The 13467-nt window shown below is 40.4% G+C and overlaps 2 protein-coding genes across 2 annotated transcripts in view; one reads left to right on the top strand and one right to left on the bottom strand.

Annotated features, from left to right (window-relative positions):
* Positions 1-3578, bottom strand: part of st13 (ST13 Hsp70 interacting protein) — a 10571-nt gene extending 6993 nt beyond the window's left edge. The window contains exons 1-4 of the mRNA XM_037688875.1: positions 3467-3578; positions 3184-3324; positions 1079-1127; positions 916-1006 (exon numbers count right to left, since the gene is read on the bottom strand). Of these exons, the coding sequence (XP_037544803.1) occupies positions 916-1006; positions 1079-1127; positions 3184-3293 (250 nt within the window). The 5' untranslated portion in view covers positions 3294-3324; positions 3467-3578. The remainder of the gene's footprint in view (positions 1-915; positions 1007-1078; positions 1128-3183; positions 3325-3466) is intronic.
* Positions 3579-7196: 3618 nt separating this feature from the next.
* The window catches only part of xpnpep3 (X-prolyl aminopeptidase 3, mitochondrial), a 31220-nt gene continuing 24949 nt past the window's right edge, over positions 7197-13467 (top strand). Inside the window, exons 1-5 of the mRNA XM_037688874.1 lie at positions 7197-7218; positions 7354-7457; positions 12490-12612; positions 12710-12897; positions 12972-13191. Of these exons, the coding sequence (XP_037544802.1) occupies positions 7391-7457; positions 12490-12612; positions 12710-12897; positions 12972-13191 (598 nt within the window). The 5' untranslated portion in view covers positions 7197-7218; positions 7354-7390. The remainder of the gene's footprint in view (positions 7219-7353; positions 7458-12489; positions 12613-12709; positions 12898-12971; positions 13192-13467) is intronic.

The raw sequence follows: 13467 nt of genomic DNA, 5'->3' as shown, positions 1-13467 counted from the left end.
GTCTGAGCTTGTGGAGCTTGCTTAGAAATGGCTTCCTCTTTGCACTGTAGAGTTTCAGCTGGCAACGGCGGATGGCACGGTGGATTGTGTTCACTGACAATGCTTTCTGGAAGTATTCCTGAGCCCATTCTGTTATTTCCTTGACAGTGGCATTCCTGTTTGAGGTGCAGTGACGTTTAAGGGCCCGGAGATCACGAGCATCCAGTAGAGTTTTACGGCCTTGACCCTTACGCACAGCGATTGTTCCAGATTCTCTGAATCTTTTGATGATGTTATGCACGGTTGATGATGATAACTTAAAAGTCTTTGCTATTTTACGCTGGGTAACACCATTCTGGTATTGCTGCACTATCTTTCTGCGCAACAATGGTGGAATTGGTGATCCTCTTACCATCTTGGCTTCTGAGAGACACTGACACTCTGAGAAGCTCTTTTTATACCAATCATGTTGTCAATTGACCTAATTAGTGTTAATTGGTCTTTCAGCTGTTCGTTATATGCTCAATTTCCTTTTTCCAGCCACTTATTGCTACTTGTCCTAACTTTTTTGGGATTTGTTGACACTGTGAAATTTTGAATCAACATATTTTCCTTTAAAATGTTACATTTACTCAGATTAAACTTTTGATCTGTCATCTATGTTATATTACGAATAAAATATTGACATTTGCCATCTCCACATCATTGCATTCAGTTTTTATTCACAATTTGTTTAGTGACCCAACTTTTTTGGAATACGGTTTGTATAATGCGTTGATTTGGTGGCCATCTTGAAATTTTTTAATTTGAATTCAGTAAATAAAACAGTTTGATATTTCATTCGATCTACCATAAACCTGAAACACATTAAAAACCCGAGAGTAAAATTAGAACTAAAGAACTGTGGCGTTAACGGTTGCCATGGATACACAGTACCTATTTCACTCTCCTCGCTCTCAGACGCCACAGCAGGCTCGGGTTCAGGAGGCGAAGCTGCTGAAGGAGGAGGACCACAGGGACACCCGCCCTGATGGTCAGAACACACTCTGTTAAACACCTGGATTATTTTCACCATTTTAAAATATTGAGTCCTAATCACCTGACACGAATCCTTTTTCTTTTCTTCAGGGGGAATTGTTGCACCCATACTGCAAGAGAAAATTAAAGAGAACAGTTTAGAAGCAAAATACATGGGTTTGAAATATTTTACTTTGCTGAACACAAATTAAATAAGTTTACAGGTTTTTCCTGCCGTTTCTAAGGATGCAGCATTCTCATCAACACTTATTTCCGTCTTGAACAGAGGTACAATTAACAAATCAGCAGCATGAAAAGCAGAACAACAGTTGAAACAATTAAATGAAGGAACAGCACAGTTTTAAATGGAAACAAAAACACACAGTGCATTTAAAGACTCTGGTACGAAGAAAAGCACTTACAGGTACTGAGCTTTTGTACAGATCAAATGACCATAAATGAAAAATGAGGAGAGAAGTCATGTTTTTAGTTTTTATTCAAGCGAACCATGTCATCTACAAAGAACCCAGGTGTAAACTGTTCAGTAACATCGATCTTTTCTCTGATTTACCATTTTTAAACACAGAATCTGAACTGTCCATCACCATTATAAAGTAATTATGATATTTTATAGGTAAAAATCAACATGAAAGCACTAAATTATTTAACCGCTTTGTAAAAAACGTCAAAAGTTATATATTTTAGGAAGCATAAAATTCCAAAGACTATTATGGACAGACATCAAGGAGCTCAGTGTCCCTTGCCTGGACATGGGTTACCGGGCCCCACCCTGGAGCCAGGCCTGGGGGAGGGGCTTCTCTATGTGAAAACATTTGAGAAATGGCCTGTATGCAGGAAAAGCTCTCCAGTGTGTAGTATTGGGGGTGGAGGTGCTTGGGAAACCTCTAGGGACATAAAATTTTTGAGTCAAACGATTAAAAATAAATTCTGCTTTAATCTCGGCCTTATATACGCTGCGAGTGCCTCTCTTGCAAAGTCTGATGAGGAGGAGAACAAGGAAGTTCTACTGCAGCAGCTCAGAAGACTCAGCCACGCAGTAGTTTGGAAATTCCAAGCAGGCCACAAGATGGCCGACTGAGAACATCTGTATAAACTTTGCATATAGTGCAGTATACTTAATAAAATACATTTTTCTTGACATTTTTACCTTCTGTACTGTAAAGGTTGTGGACAACCAACAATTTTCGTGGACAACCTCTTGAAAGAATATGACTGTCCATTTACCCTCACCATCCATTATCTTTACCCACTTCTTCCTTTTCAGGTCGTGGGGGTCACTGGTGCCCATGTCCAGCCATCACTGTGCAAGAGGTGGGGGACACCCTGGACAGATCTTCAGTCCATCACAGGGCCACGAAGAGACAAATGAGACAAACAACCATTCACTCTCTCACTGACACCTAGGGACAATTTAGAGTTACCAATCAGTCTAACGTGCATGTTTTTGGTCTGTGGGAGGAAACTGGAGTACCCGTACCCACATGCACGGAGAAAACATGCAAACTCCACCCAGAAAGGCCCCCCAGATTAGACTTGAACCGAGGTGACCAGCTCGCTCAAAGGCGGCAGCTCTACCAACTGCGCCACCATGCTGCCCATTCCTCCCCATTACTAGTATGAACCCATACCTTCACTTTAAACCTAACCTGCAGGAAAAGTGTGAAACTCTGTTACAAAATAGGCCAAAATTACAGGCCAGCTTCAGTTGACACCAGGCATCTTTTCTTGGTTGCAGGTCCCTCAAAAACAGTTTGATTGGTCTCTTTTTACGTTCTCCGTTGCTCTTTTCACATCAGAAAAATAAGATTACTGGAAAATTAAACCGGTTTTTGGTTTCAAAATTAGCCAGCTGTCATGAGAAGTATGCACCAAATTAAGCATCCATCAGCTTTTTAAGTAAAATGAGAAAAGTTGAAGTATTTTACATTTAAAATATCTTGTGGGGCCAGATAAGATGCTAACAAGGGCCTGATTTAGCTCGCGGGCCTTGACTTTGACACATGTAAGGTTCTGAATGAATGGTTTTTACTGGAAGGTGGGCGGGTCAGAGCACGTGGTAGGTGTACAATGTGTTGGATTTAAATGTGGTAAAATACAAGACGAATAAGAACATATTTAGTTAATAATCCACCCCAGCTGCAGGAAGCAGTGATCAAACAGACTGACCTCTGCAACCACGACCGGAAGAAGCTCATCTCTGGAAGATGCAGGATCCCCGAGTTGGACTCGCACAGCTGCACGAAGCCCTTGAGTTCGGACACTTTTCGAGGGTCCATGGTGGTGTGTCACCGTCCAGCACACGGAGCTCTGCAGGCGGGTGGAAACGAGTGTGAAAAACAAGCAACAACTTCATCAAGTCGGGCTTTGTTTGGTGGTGAGCTTAGCTGCTAACGTTAATACCCTCCCTGCGGTTACAGCTCCGCGAGGCGAACGAGCGAGCCCCACTCACCTTATTCAGTCAAAGATACACAAACTTCACCCTTCTGACACCAAAACGCCCAGGTTAACGTAGCAAAACGACTATTTTTGGCGTTCGAAAGCCAGAAGTTTCTGGAAATGTGAATCAATGCGTGACGCGACGGTTTGACGCATGATAACACGGAAACCGCGTAAACACGAGCCGTAAATAAAATACGGCGTTTGCGTGTTTTTATGCAAAATAAAAGCAAACTCACCTGATTTTTTTTTTTAAAAAAGCACAATGTAGAGGAGGAACACCGCGGAGAAAGGTTGGAGTCGAATTTATTTCCACACCAACGCCGCCGCTTCTATGTAGGAAGCGAAGTGTTTCATTCAGGCAAAATATCGGACAGCCCTAAAGATCTGGGTAAATTAGTGCCCTCGTTTTGGACTGACAGGTACACCCTCGTCAGGCAAACTACGGTGTCCGGATTGGAAATTAACATTTCTTGAAGGAATGCGTATTGACCGCTGACTTTGATGCCAGAGTTTTAAACTAAGAACATCTTCTTATCCTGATAAATGTTGGAGGTAAATCTGTTTTGGTCAAACCTTGAAAAGGACATTATGCAATCTTTTTTTTCTCTCTCTCATTCATTCAAAAAATGAGACTACCTGTATAAATAAAGGGTAAAAAAAAAAAAAAAAAAATAATCCTCTATTTATTTATACAGGTTAATCCCATTGTGCCTCGGGGATTCATTTAAGAGAGATCTGATTTCTTTAACAAAGAGTGATGACAGCAGTGGATAACAACATTCACAAACGATGCATGCAAATTTAAATTTTTTTTATTTATTTTTTTAACAAATCAAAACAAAATAGCAACCAAAAGGACAGTCAAAAGGAAAAGTAGCGAGAAAAAAAAAAATCAGCTAGATTATAAGGTGTAGAAAAGTAAAAACAGGAACATGTCTGCACTGGTTTTTGCCAGGAACTTAACAGATGTTTAAAGCAACTTAGAGAGGTCAAGGTCGAGAGCGTCTGATCTTTTAGTAAGATATTCCGATATAAACGAGCGGAGTAGGAGAAGGCCCTTTTGCCTAGAGAACACTGCATATAATAATGTCCTGAGAGCGCACGCTGTAGCTGCACTCACACAGAGACATGTAGGAGGAGATGTATGAAGGCAGCAGACCAAGAAGTGATTTAAAGATGAAAATGTACCAGTGAGAGAGTCTGCGTGAAGTTAATGATGTCCAGTTAACCAGTGAATACAGGGAGCAGTGGTGGGTACGATAATCACAGCCAGTTATGAAACTTAGTGCACCATGATAGACAGCATCCAACATCTGCAGGGTTCTTGTAGGAGCGTTCATTTAAATAATGTCACCATAGTCAATGGAGGAAAGGAAAGTCACAGTTACAATGTGTTTCCTAGCATTCAGAGTTAGACAGAATCTGTTTCTGAAAAAGAAACCCAGTTTAACTTTCAGTTTCTTTATCAAGTTTTCCACATGAAGCTTAAAAGAGAGATGCAAGTCGACCAAGGTAACCAAATATTTATAGGAATCAAAAAACTCAATAGGGACACCATTTGAGGATAAAAATAGAGGAAGAACTGCTGGGACCGACTTCCTGTTTGAAAAAAGCATCCCTTTGGTTTTATCAGCATTTTAGACAAGTTTGAGATGGAACAAATCTGACTGGATGATGTCAAAGGCAGATTGCAAAAGATGGAAAGCCTTAGCAACTGTTTTAACTCAACAATAAACAACTGTGTCATCAGCATAGAAATGTATGGATGCATCAAGGATGCTCTGACCTACATTAACTATGTAGATTGTAAAGAGGGTGGGTCCTAAGACTGAGCCTTGTGGTACACCATTGCTGACTGTTAAATAACTGGAGGACCACACCATTATGTTGAACACATTGCCTCCGATCTGAGAGATAGTTAGAGAACCAACCACTGGTGTGATCTGAGAAAATTTTTTTTGAGAGCTTATGACACAAGATGTTATGATCCACAGTGTCAAAAGCTTTAGACAGGTCTAAGAAAAGTGCAGCACAATAATCTTTAGCATCCAATGCTTCAGCGATGTCATTAAAAACCTTAAGAAAAGCAGTCATTTGGTATGTGTTAGTGCTCATTATACATGTTGAGGATGACTCTCAGCTCAAACTTTACCTAATTATTTATAAGTTCAGGTATAGTCACTTTTATTCTGGATAATTTTCATAAGCTGTAGCTGCCATCTTGAATGGGTCGACTCCAAAACTTAGTCGGCTGTAGAAGTGCATCTAATTATTTCTGTTTGAAAGTTTCATTACAATCTATCCATTAATTCTTGAGATATTTTACTGAAATACAACATGGTTGACAGCATCAGTTATTCCACTTGACACGGTTATTAATGCAAAAAATATGATATTCCAGCTGGAAGTGCCCCTAGAATTAATATGAACCACCCCAACATTACTGTGTCAAGTTTTAGTCTTGTTCCTTTAGTCTTGGCCTCTTTTGAGCTCATCTGCAACAGATAAGATAAGAACGGCACTTAAAAAGATCTGAATTATCCCTTTAACAAATAAAGAGATAAAAACAAAGCTACAGTGGACACAAGAGAAGTGGATGACTGGATGAAAATGATATTTAGTGATGAATGCAGATCTATTAAAGATGAATGGGTGAAGGAAACAGCACATGCACACAGTAACATGATGCATGCTGGGTAAAGGAGCAGGAGAAAGTCATCCCTGCTTCTACAATTAGAAAGCTAACATTTCATGGAGGAATGCATATTGCACGCCACCAGACAGTACTAACATCAGAAGATGTCTTTATGAAAGCAGAACTTTCTATTTTTTAATTTATTTAAATTGGTTTTTTTTATGAGACCTTGTAAAGGTGTCCTGTGATCCAGTAATCTTAAGGAAAACCTCAGTTCAGGATATCTGTAGCAACCAGAGGAAGAGAAGGGCAAGTCCAATGATTTACCTCATGGCTCGGCTCCTCCTCATCATTAATTCATGATGCAGAGGCTGCATCAGTGCACACCCTGAAGTACTGCCGAGCCTTCTCCTTGTCGCTCAGAAACACGTGTCCAACCTAATTTGACACCTCCACCATTTGGACGACTCTAAAAAGGAGCATTTATTTTATTTTTTTAACGACCTGCATGAAAGGTGAAGGAACATGTTTTTGTTTGTCTGTTTTGCAACTCCTAATTAACTTTTAAGGGGAACCTGATTAAATATGGCTGTCACAGCTAATCAAACTTAGCAAACACAAATATGTCCATGGCTAACCTAGTGAATTTTACAGATGTTGAGCTAAAATTGTGTTTGGTAGTAGCTGAGAGTCATTTTCAACACATAATCCAAGCACTAATTGATTGTTCCAGAACAGGGTTTAAAACTTTGCATCAACCAGTCTGTTAGCATAATATCTCATTAACAAAATTTTTACATCAGCAACTCTGTTTTACAGATTTTGAGCTAATGTTGCTAAGAGTCCCATCACACGCTCCAGTGCAAACAGATTCTGCAATATTTTGTGTAACAATTTTAAAGATTTACTCCACTCGAACTTTTGTCATTTCTTATCAGTAAAAAAAATCTGGCAAGAGGCGAGCAATATACATGTCTTTGAGGAATGCTAGGTTTTTAAAGAGATAAATAAGAGCAGCTCTGTTCAGCAGATGGCAGAAGGGGGCGGAGTTAAATGTATCTGCCTGACAAACCAAACTCAGGGCAGCACTTTACTAATGGCTAACAGAGAGCGGTAAGCTATCAAAGGTAACTCTCAACTGGAAGTGTACAATTAAAACTTGAGAAAACCTTAAAGTTAATGGGTTTTAACCTCATGTAACAGGTTTTTGAGCAGCTGTCAGGACTCATAACTTGTCTGTGGGCGACTCTTTGTGTCCTCAGAGGGTCGACATGCAGTGACTGATCGGTGTCCTCCAACATGTCCCCGGTCTGCAGCTCCGTGAGGTCTGCTGTCAGACTGCTGCCGCGGCGGACCAGGGCTGGAGGTGGGAGATGACACTATAAAACTTTTTTTTCTTCCTACAGTAGGACGAAAACATAAACCCAACAAACTTGAAAGTCTATTTGGTGTGAACATTTGCATTCATCACACAAAACTAAACAAATTCACATAAATTCATCACAACATAAGTCAGATTTATTTGTCATTCGTATCTCATGTGGTTCACGCTCAACCTCCTTCCTGAGGGGAGCGGGGCAAAAAGTGTGTGTGCTGGGTGAGTGGGGTCCTTCATGATGCAGGTGGCCCTCTTCCTGCATCTGGAGGTGTAGATGTCTGATGGTGGGGAGACTGACTCCAACATACTTCTGTGCAGCCTTCACTACTCTCTGCAAAGCTTTTCTTTCTGCAGCTGTGCAGCCTCCATGCCACACGTTGATGCTGGAGCACATGATGCTCTCCACTGCACACCTGTAGAAGGAGGTGAGGACTGAACTTCCCAGACCAGCTCGTCTCAGCCGTCTGAGGAAGTAGAGTCTCTGATGAGCTTTCTTGATCAGGCTGGTGGTGTTGTTGCTCCAGCTGAGGTTGTCATTCATGTGTACACCCAAGTACTTGTAGCTGGAGACCACTTCCAACGCAGATCCTCTTATGTTCAGGGGGGTGTAGGTGTGTTTGTTCCTTTTGAAGTCCACAATCATCTCCTTTGTCTTCTTCACATTGATGTGAAGGTTATTCTCTTTGCACCAGCTCTGCAGGTGTTCACCTCCTGCCTGTAGCTGGACTCACCATTGTTTGTGATGCATCCCACTACCACTGTTTCATCTGCAAACTTTACAATATTACAGCCTGGATGAGTGGGCACAATCATACGTGAGCAGAGTGAACAGGAGAGGGCTCAGCACACATCCCTGAGGGGATACATAAACTATCTCAGGCCAGTTTTCTTGTGAAGTTTAACTAGTATACTCCAGAAATAACTTCTACAGGATTCTTGAAGGAGTTTATAAATCTCTTTTTGGGGTTATTCTAATATTTTGCGTGCCTTCAAGATGCTCCTACATTAAGGGGCTGTTCAAATGGCTCCTGTTCACACCAGGTGTTTGTGTTAATCAGTCCAGATGACTTGATTTAACTTTTTTTTTTAATTATTATTCATTTACCTGAATGATTGAGCTTACATCAGGACTTGTTCTCCAAAACGCTTTGCATTTTTATAATGTAAGGCACGTTAAGCTTATCAGCCTTTAAGCTTGGTTTTGTATTTTGTTTTAGTTTTCCGAGCCTATTTTAGGTCAGTAAATGCAACACAGCCATCTAGACAACATAGCATCGCGAGACTTGTATGTTCCATGTTCTGTTGAGTTATTTCGGTTCTCGTGGATTTCTGCATGGACACTGCAAAACGCTCTGTGCCAGAACTCAAGACTTAAATGGCACAGTGTTTCAGTCAGAACAACTCAGCTGCCATTGTAACTTACCTGTTACTAGAAGAAGTAAAGTTCATGAAAGAGATCCTTTTCTTTGTCGTGTACCTTCCTGTACCAACACACCTCCATTGCACCAGAAGGCAAAAGCACGGCAATATCAATATATAAACTGTATTGAGTGTGGGGAGCAGACTTCCCACCACCTCGGACCTCTACACTTCACAATGCAGGAGGCTCCGCATCATGAAGGACTCCACTCATCCTGCACACAGTCTGTTCCAGTCCCTCCTGTCAAGCAGGCGGCTGAGGAGCATTCAGAGCAAGACCACCAGGCTCAGAACTGTGCAACTGTCAGACTGCTGAACTCGAGCTGCACTTAATTCAGCTTCATCTTACATTTTTTAACTTTATAAATATATTTATACTCTTTTGTATTTATTGTTAGGCTTCTTGATCTGAGATCTGAGACCCGAGTCCGAATTTCGTACCATAAACATGAAAATGTGAGCTGGTATGACACACACAAAAAAAATCCTTGAATATAGTTCCCATTAGACCATACTGGAAAAATAGCATCTTGATTGTAGACGAGTAACCAGCAGTGCACACAGTTACAAAGTTTTGTTTTTATTTATTATTACTATTATTTTTATTTTTATGTTTTGGGCAGGGGCTTTTTTCTTAATTTAAACTACCCCAGCTTAGTGTGCCACAGTGTCAGTGACTGCATAGCTGAGATGGAGGTAGAGTCCGACTGACCGTAATCACATGACACCCAGACAGCAGTGGAAGAAGTACTCAAACACTGTACTTAAGTAAAAGTACAAATAAACAGACAAAAATGTACTCTAGTAAAAGTAGAAGTACCACATTAACGTTTTTACTTAAGTGAAAGTAAATAAGTACTTGCTTTTAAAAATACTTAAAGTATTAAAGTTAAAGTACTTGCTGAATGTATCATCTAATGCAATAGTCTACAATATCATTAAGTGTACCTACCGTATGTATATTTTGTGTACTACATTAATAGTGTTGAGCCATTTTAATGAACAATGCTGCAGATAATTCATGTTTTTATTGTGTTTACTCTGTGACACCGTTGGACTTGTGATTCTGTGCATCAAAATTCAGGAATGACATGCAGAGTTAAATATCATTAAGCAAAATAAGAAAGAGGAATGATTATACCTTTGAAAACAACAAAGTCCATGCTCAATAATCCAGGTATACGATCCAACATTTTTCAGTCAGGTCATCTGGACAGATTCTTTTTTTTTGTGCTGAAACGTTTCACCTTCGATCCGGAAGGCTTCATCAGTCAAGGAAACACAACAAAACTGATTCTTCCCCCAACAGCTTACTCCAAAGTGGAACAAACCAGTTCTGCTTGTGATAAGATGGATTATTGAGCATGGACTTTGTTGTTTTCAACCAGTTTGACACGACTGTCAACAAGGAAGAGGGCCGGCAATGGAGGAGGGGGCGTACCAAAGAGACCATCTTATCACAAGCAGTACTGGTTTGTTCCACTTTGGAGTAAGATGTTGGTGGAAGAATCAGTTGTGTTGTGTGTTTCATTGACTGATGAAGCCTTCCGGATCGAAGGCGAAACGTTTCAGCACAAAACAAAAAGAAACTGTCCAGATGACCTGACTGAAAAATGTTGTATACCTTTGAAAGTTTTTATTTAACACAAATCAAAACCAATGTGTCATTTTAACTGCTGTAAACACATTTAAGTAAAAGTTGTCTGACAGAAAAAAGGAGCTTAGACCTAACAATGGAATAGACTCTGATCATTTCAACTCCAGTTTGTCATCAACTCTAGTTAAAATACTGTTTAGTCGGCCTTGTAATGGGTCAATAGTGAAAAATATTTTAACTTCCTGACACCATTTTCAAAACTTGGACCTGAGTGTCGAGACATTTGGAGACATCTCTTGTCTCCTAACATCATGAACTGACACATTTTAATGTTGCAGCAAGAATTTCTTGTTCAAGTTCAGAAGAAGTTGGTTTTCTAAGTTTTTTGAGTCCAGTCTGGCTCTTTTTGGGAGAGAATCTGTCCTTCTGTACGGAATAATCTTTCAATAGACTTTCAATAAGTCCATGTGTGGAGCATATCTTCTGGCTGACTCTCCACGGTGGAATCCATTTTGGGTGTGTTAGTGGTGCTGCGGGTGCTCCCAGCTCAATGACGTAAATACTAGAGTACACGTCATTGATCCAGCTCTTCTTGAAGGCAGGTCTAACGTTACCTGTCCACTTTGCAGTGATTCAAAGGACTAACTCCCCTCTCAACATTAGTTACTTTCAAACAAATAACAAAGCACAACGTGAATGTAACTTGTAACTCAACGCATTATAGAAATGTAGTGTAGTAGAAAGTAAAGATACTTAATATTAAATGTAGTGGAGTAAAAGTAGAAAGTACCCACGTTTAACTCTACTTAAGTAAAGTACAGATACATGAAAAATGTACTTAAGTACAGTAACAAAGTACTTGTACTTGGTTACAGCCCACCACTGCACGCAGAGCTCTCATTCTGATTGGTTAACACAAAACCGCCCTCCCGTTGCCCTAGCAACGCTCTCCCTCCCACCGACCTGCTTTCACATTTTCTGCTCTCCTAATGGCAGATTTGAGAAGTTTTAACTTTGAGCTCAAGTTGTACTGAAAACATAGATACAAGTTAAACAAACTGCACACAAGTTAAAAATAGATTACGAGTCTGAAACTCTTATCATATTCGCGTAAATGTAATATTACATATTTGCAACAATTTTTTTCTGTAACAACGAGTTAAAAATATTCATGTAAAACCTTTTTATTTTTTTTTATGAAATCATTCAATTCAAGTAAACATTTTTTTCTACAGGTGCACAAATCAGAGTTACAAGCGCACAGGTTTCTATCTTCATATGTAGTTTCTCCATATTTTACATCCATAAGAGTAACTTTTTGACCATGAGACCATTTGTGGTGGGACTTCAGTGAATGTTGACAGAAAGTCCAGCTCAGCTTTAAAGCAAAACAGAATATAAAATGTTAAATGGCTTACTTGCCGTGTGCGATCTGGTTCATATCACACAATCACTGCAGGTTCTTGGGATCAGGACCCTCTGAAAAGGATTTGAACTTTTATTTTCAAATGAGTTAATCCAGCTGACACCCTCTTGAGATTTTGAATTCAACGTTATATCAGAGTATTCGGTCAGTGCATTGATCAGAGAACAAAATCATGAAGGATTGTCTTTATAGGTTGAGAGCACCTGATCCCACAGGTGTTTTCTTTAGCGTTTCAGCTGCAGGCAACAGGAGCTAAACAGAAATCCAGGAGAAATTTCACCCTGCAAATTTGCTAAAGAGCTCTTTCTGGTTTAACAGCTTTGTAGGTTGTTTTTTTTTATATATATATACCTCATTAGCAGCTCCAGCACACCCGTCAGGATCTTCCAGGAAAGAAAAACAAACTTCATTCGATTTTATTTGTCTCATCTGTTCTAAACTTCAGGTTTACAGTCTGTGTTAGTCGAAATGCACTTTTTTTAACAATATCTAATAATTGTGAGTCTTTCTCTAAAAAAAACCAAAAACCTGTCAGTGTTTGTAAATGACTAAACTTAAAAATATGTGCTTGTGTGTAGGATTCATCTGGTGCCCATGCAGACGTATTTCTGTGAACCCAGGAAGTTTGAAACCAAAGCTGGTTCCATGTCGGTACCTCGGCCAGCCCAGTTCTTACACTCATCCTCACCTCATCAAACATGGTAGGCACTCTTTACGGCTTATTGCAAACTGTGTGAACGTCAACAATCAGTGCTGTTCCTCTGAGGACTCAGAACCCGTGCTTCCTCTGCTCCTCAGGGGAGGTGACCCCTGGAATAGCCCAGACAGAATACGAGCTCCGCAGGCAGAAGCTGGCCTCACTCATTGAGGCCCAGGCAGACAAGCTGGGACCTTCTACCTCCTCCAGCAACCACGTGGTCATCATCCTATCCCATCCAACCCGCTACATGACCAACGACATCCCTTACCCCTTCCACCAGAACCAGGTACATCTAAGCTGTCTTCATCCTTAGAAAATATATTTTCCCTGTTGATTAACCTGCAGCTGACTGCTCCCCAGGATTTCCTCTATCTTACCGGCTTCTTAGAACCTGACAGTGCCTTGGTTCTTCATGGGAATGGTCGACCAGATCAGGCTATCCTGTTCGTCCCTCGCAGAGATCCAGGGAGGGAACTCTGGGACGGACCCCGGTCAGGAAGGGACGGAGCAGCTGCCTTGACTGGTATAGAGAGAGTTCATCACACAGAAGAACAGGGTCTGGTACTGAAGAGCTTAAAAGGTGGGTGAATATGAGGGACACAGGTCCAACACAAGTATCCTGGTACAAAAGTAAGATTACAACAAGCAGTGTACCAATGCATCCTATTGCTGAGGAATTTAAATAGTGAATGTTTGTAGTTTCTGAGATGAATGTTTTTCTGGACAGGAATTGAACAGGGAATGCAAGTAAACAATGTCTTTGGTGGAAGATATTCAAGTTGGGTAGGAGTTACACTGTGAATAAGAGACATATATGTATATGTATATGTCTATATATGTATATATATATCTATAT

The sequence above is a fragment of the Nematolebias whitei genome, chromosome 15 (genome assembly GCF_014905685.2).
Source record: "Nematolebias whitei isolate Nwh7 chromosome 15, NemWhi1, whole genome shotgun sequence".
In the NCBI taxonomy this organism is placed as follows: Eukaryota; Metazoa; Chordata; class Actinopteri; order Cyprinodontiformes; family Rivulidae; genus Nematolebias; species Nematolebias whitei.
This window is presented reverse-complemented; position numbering and strand designations above follow the sequence as displayed.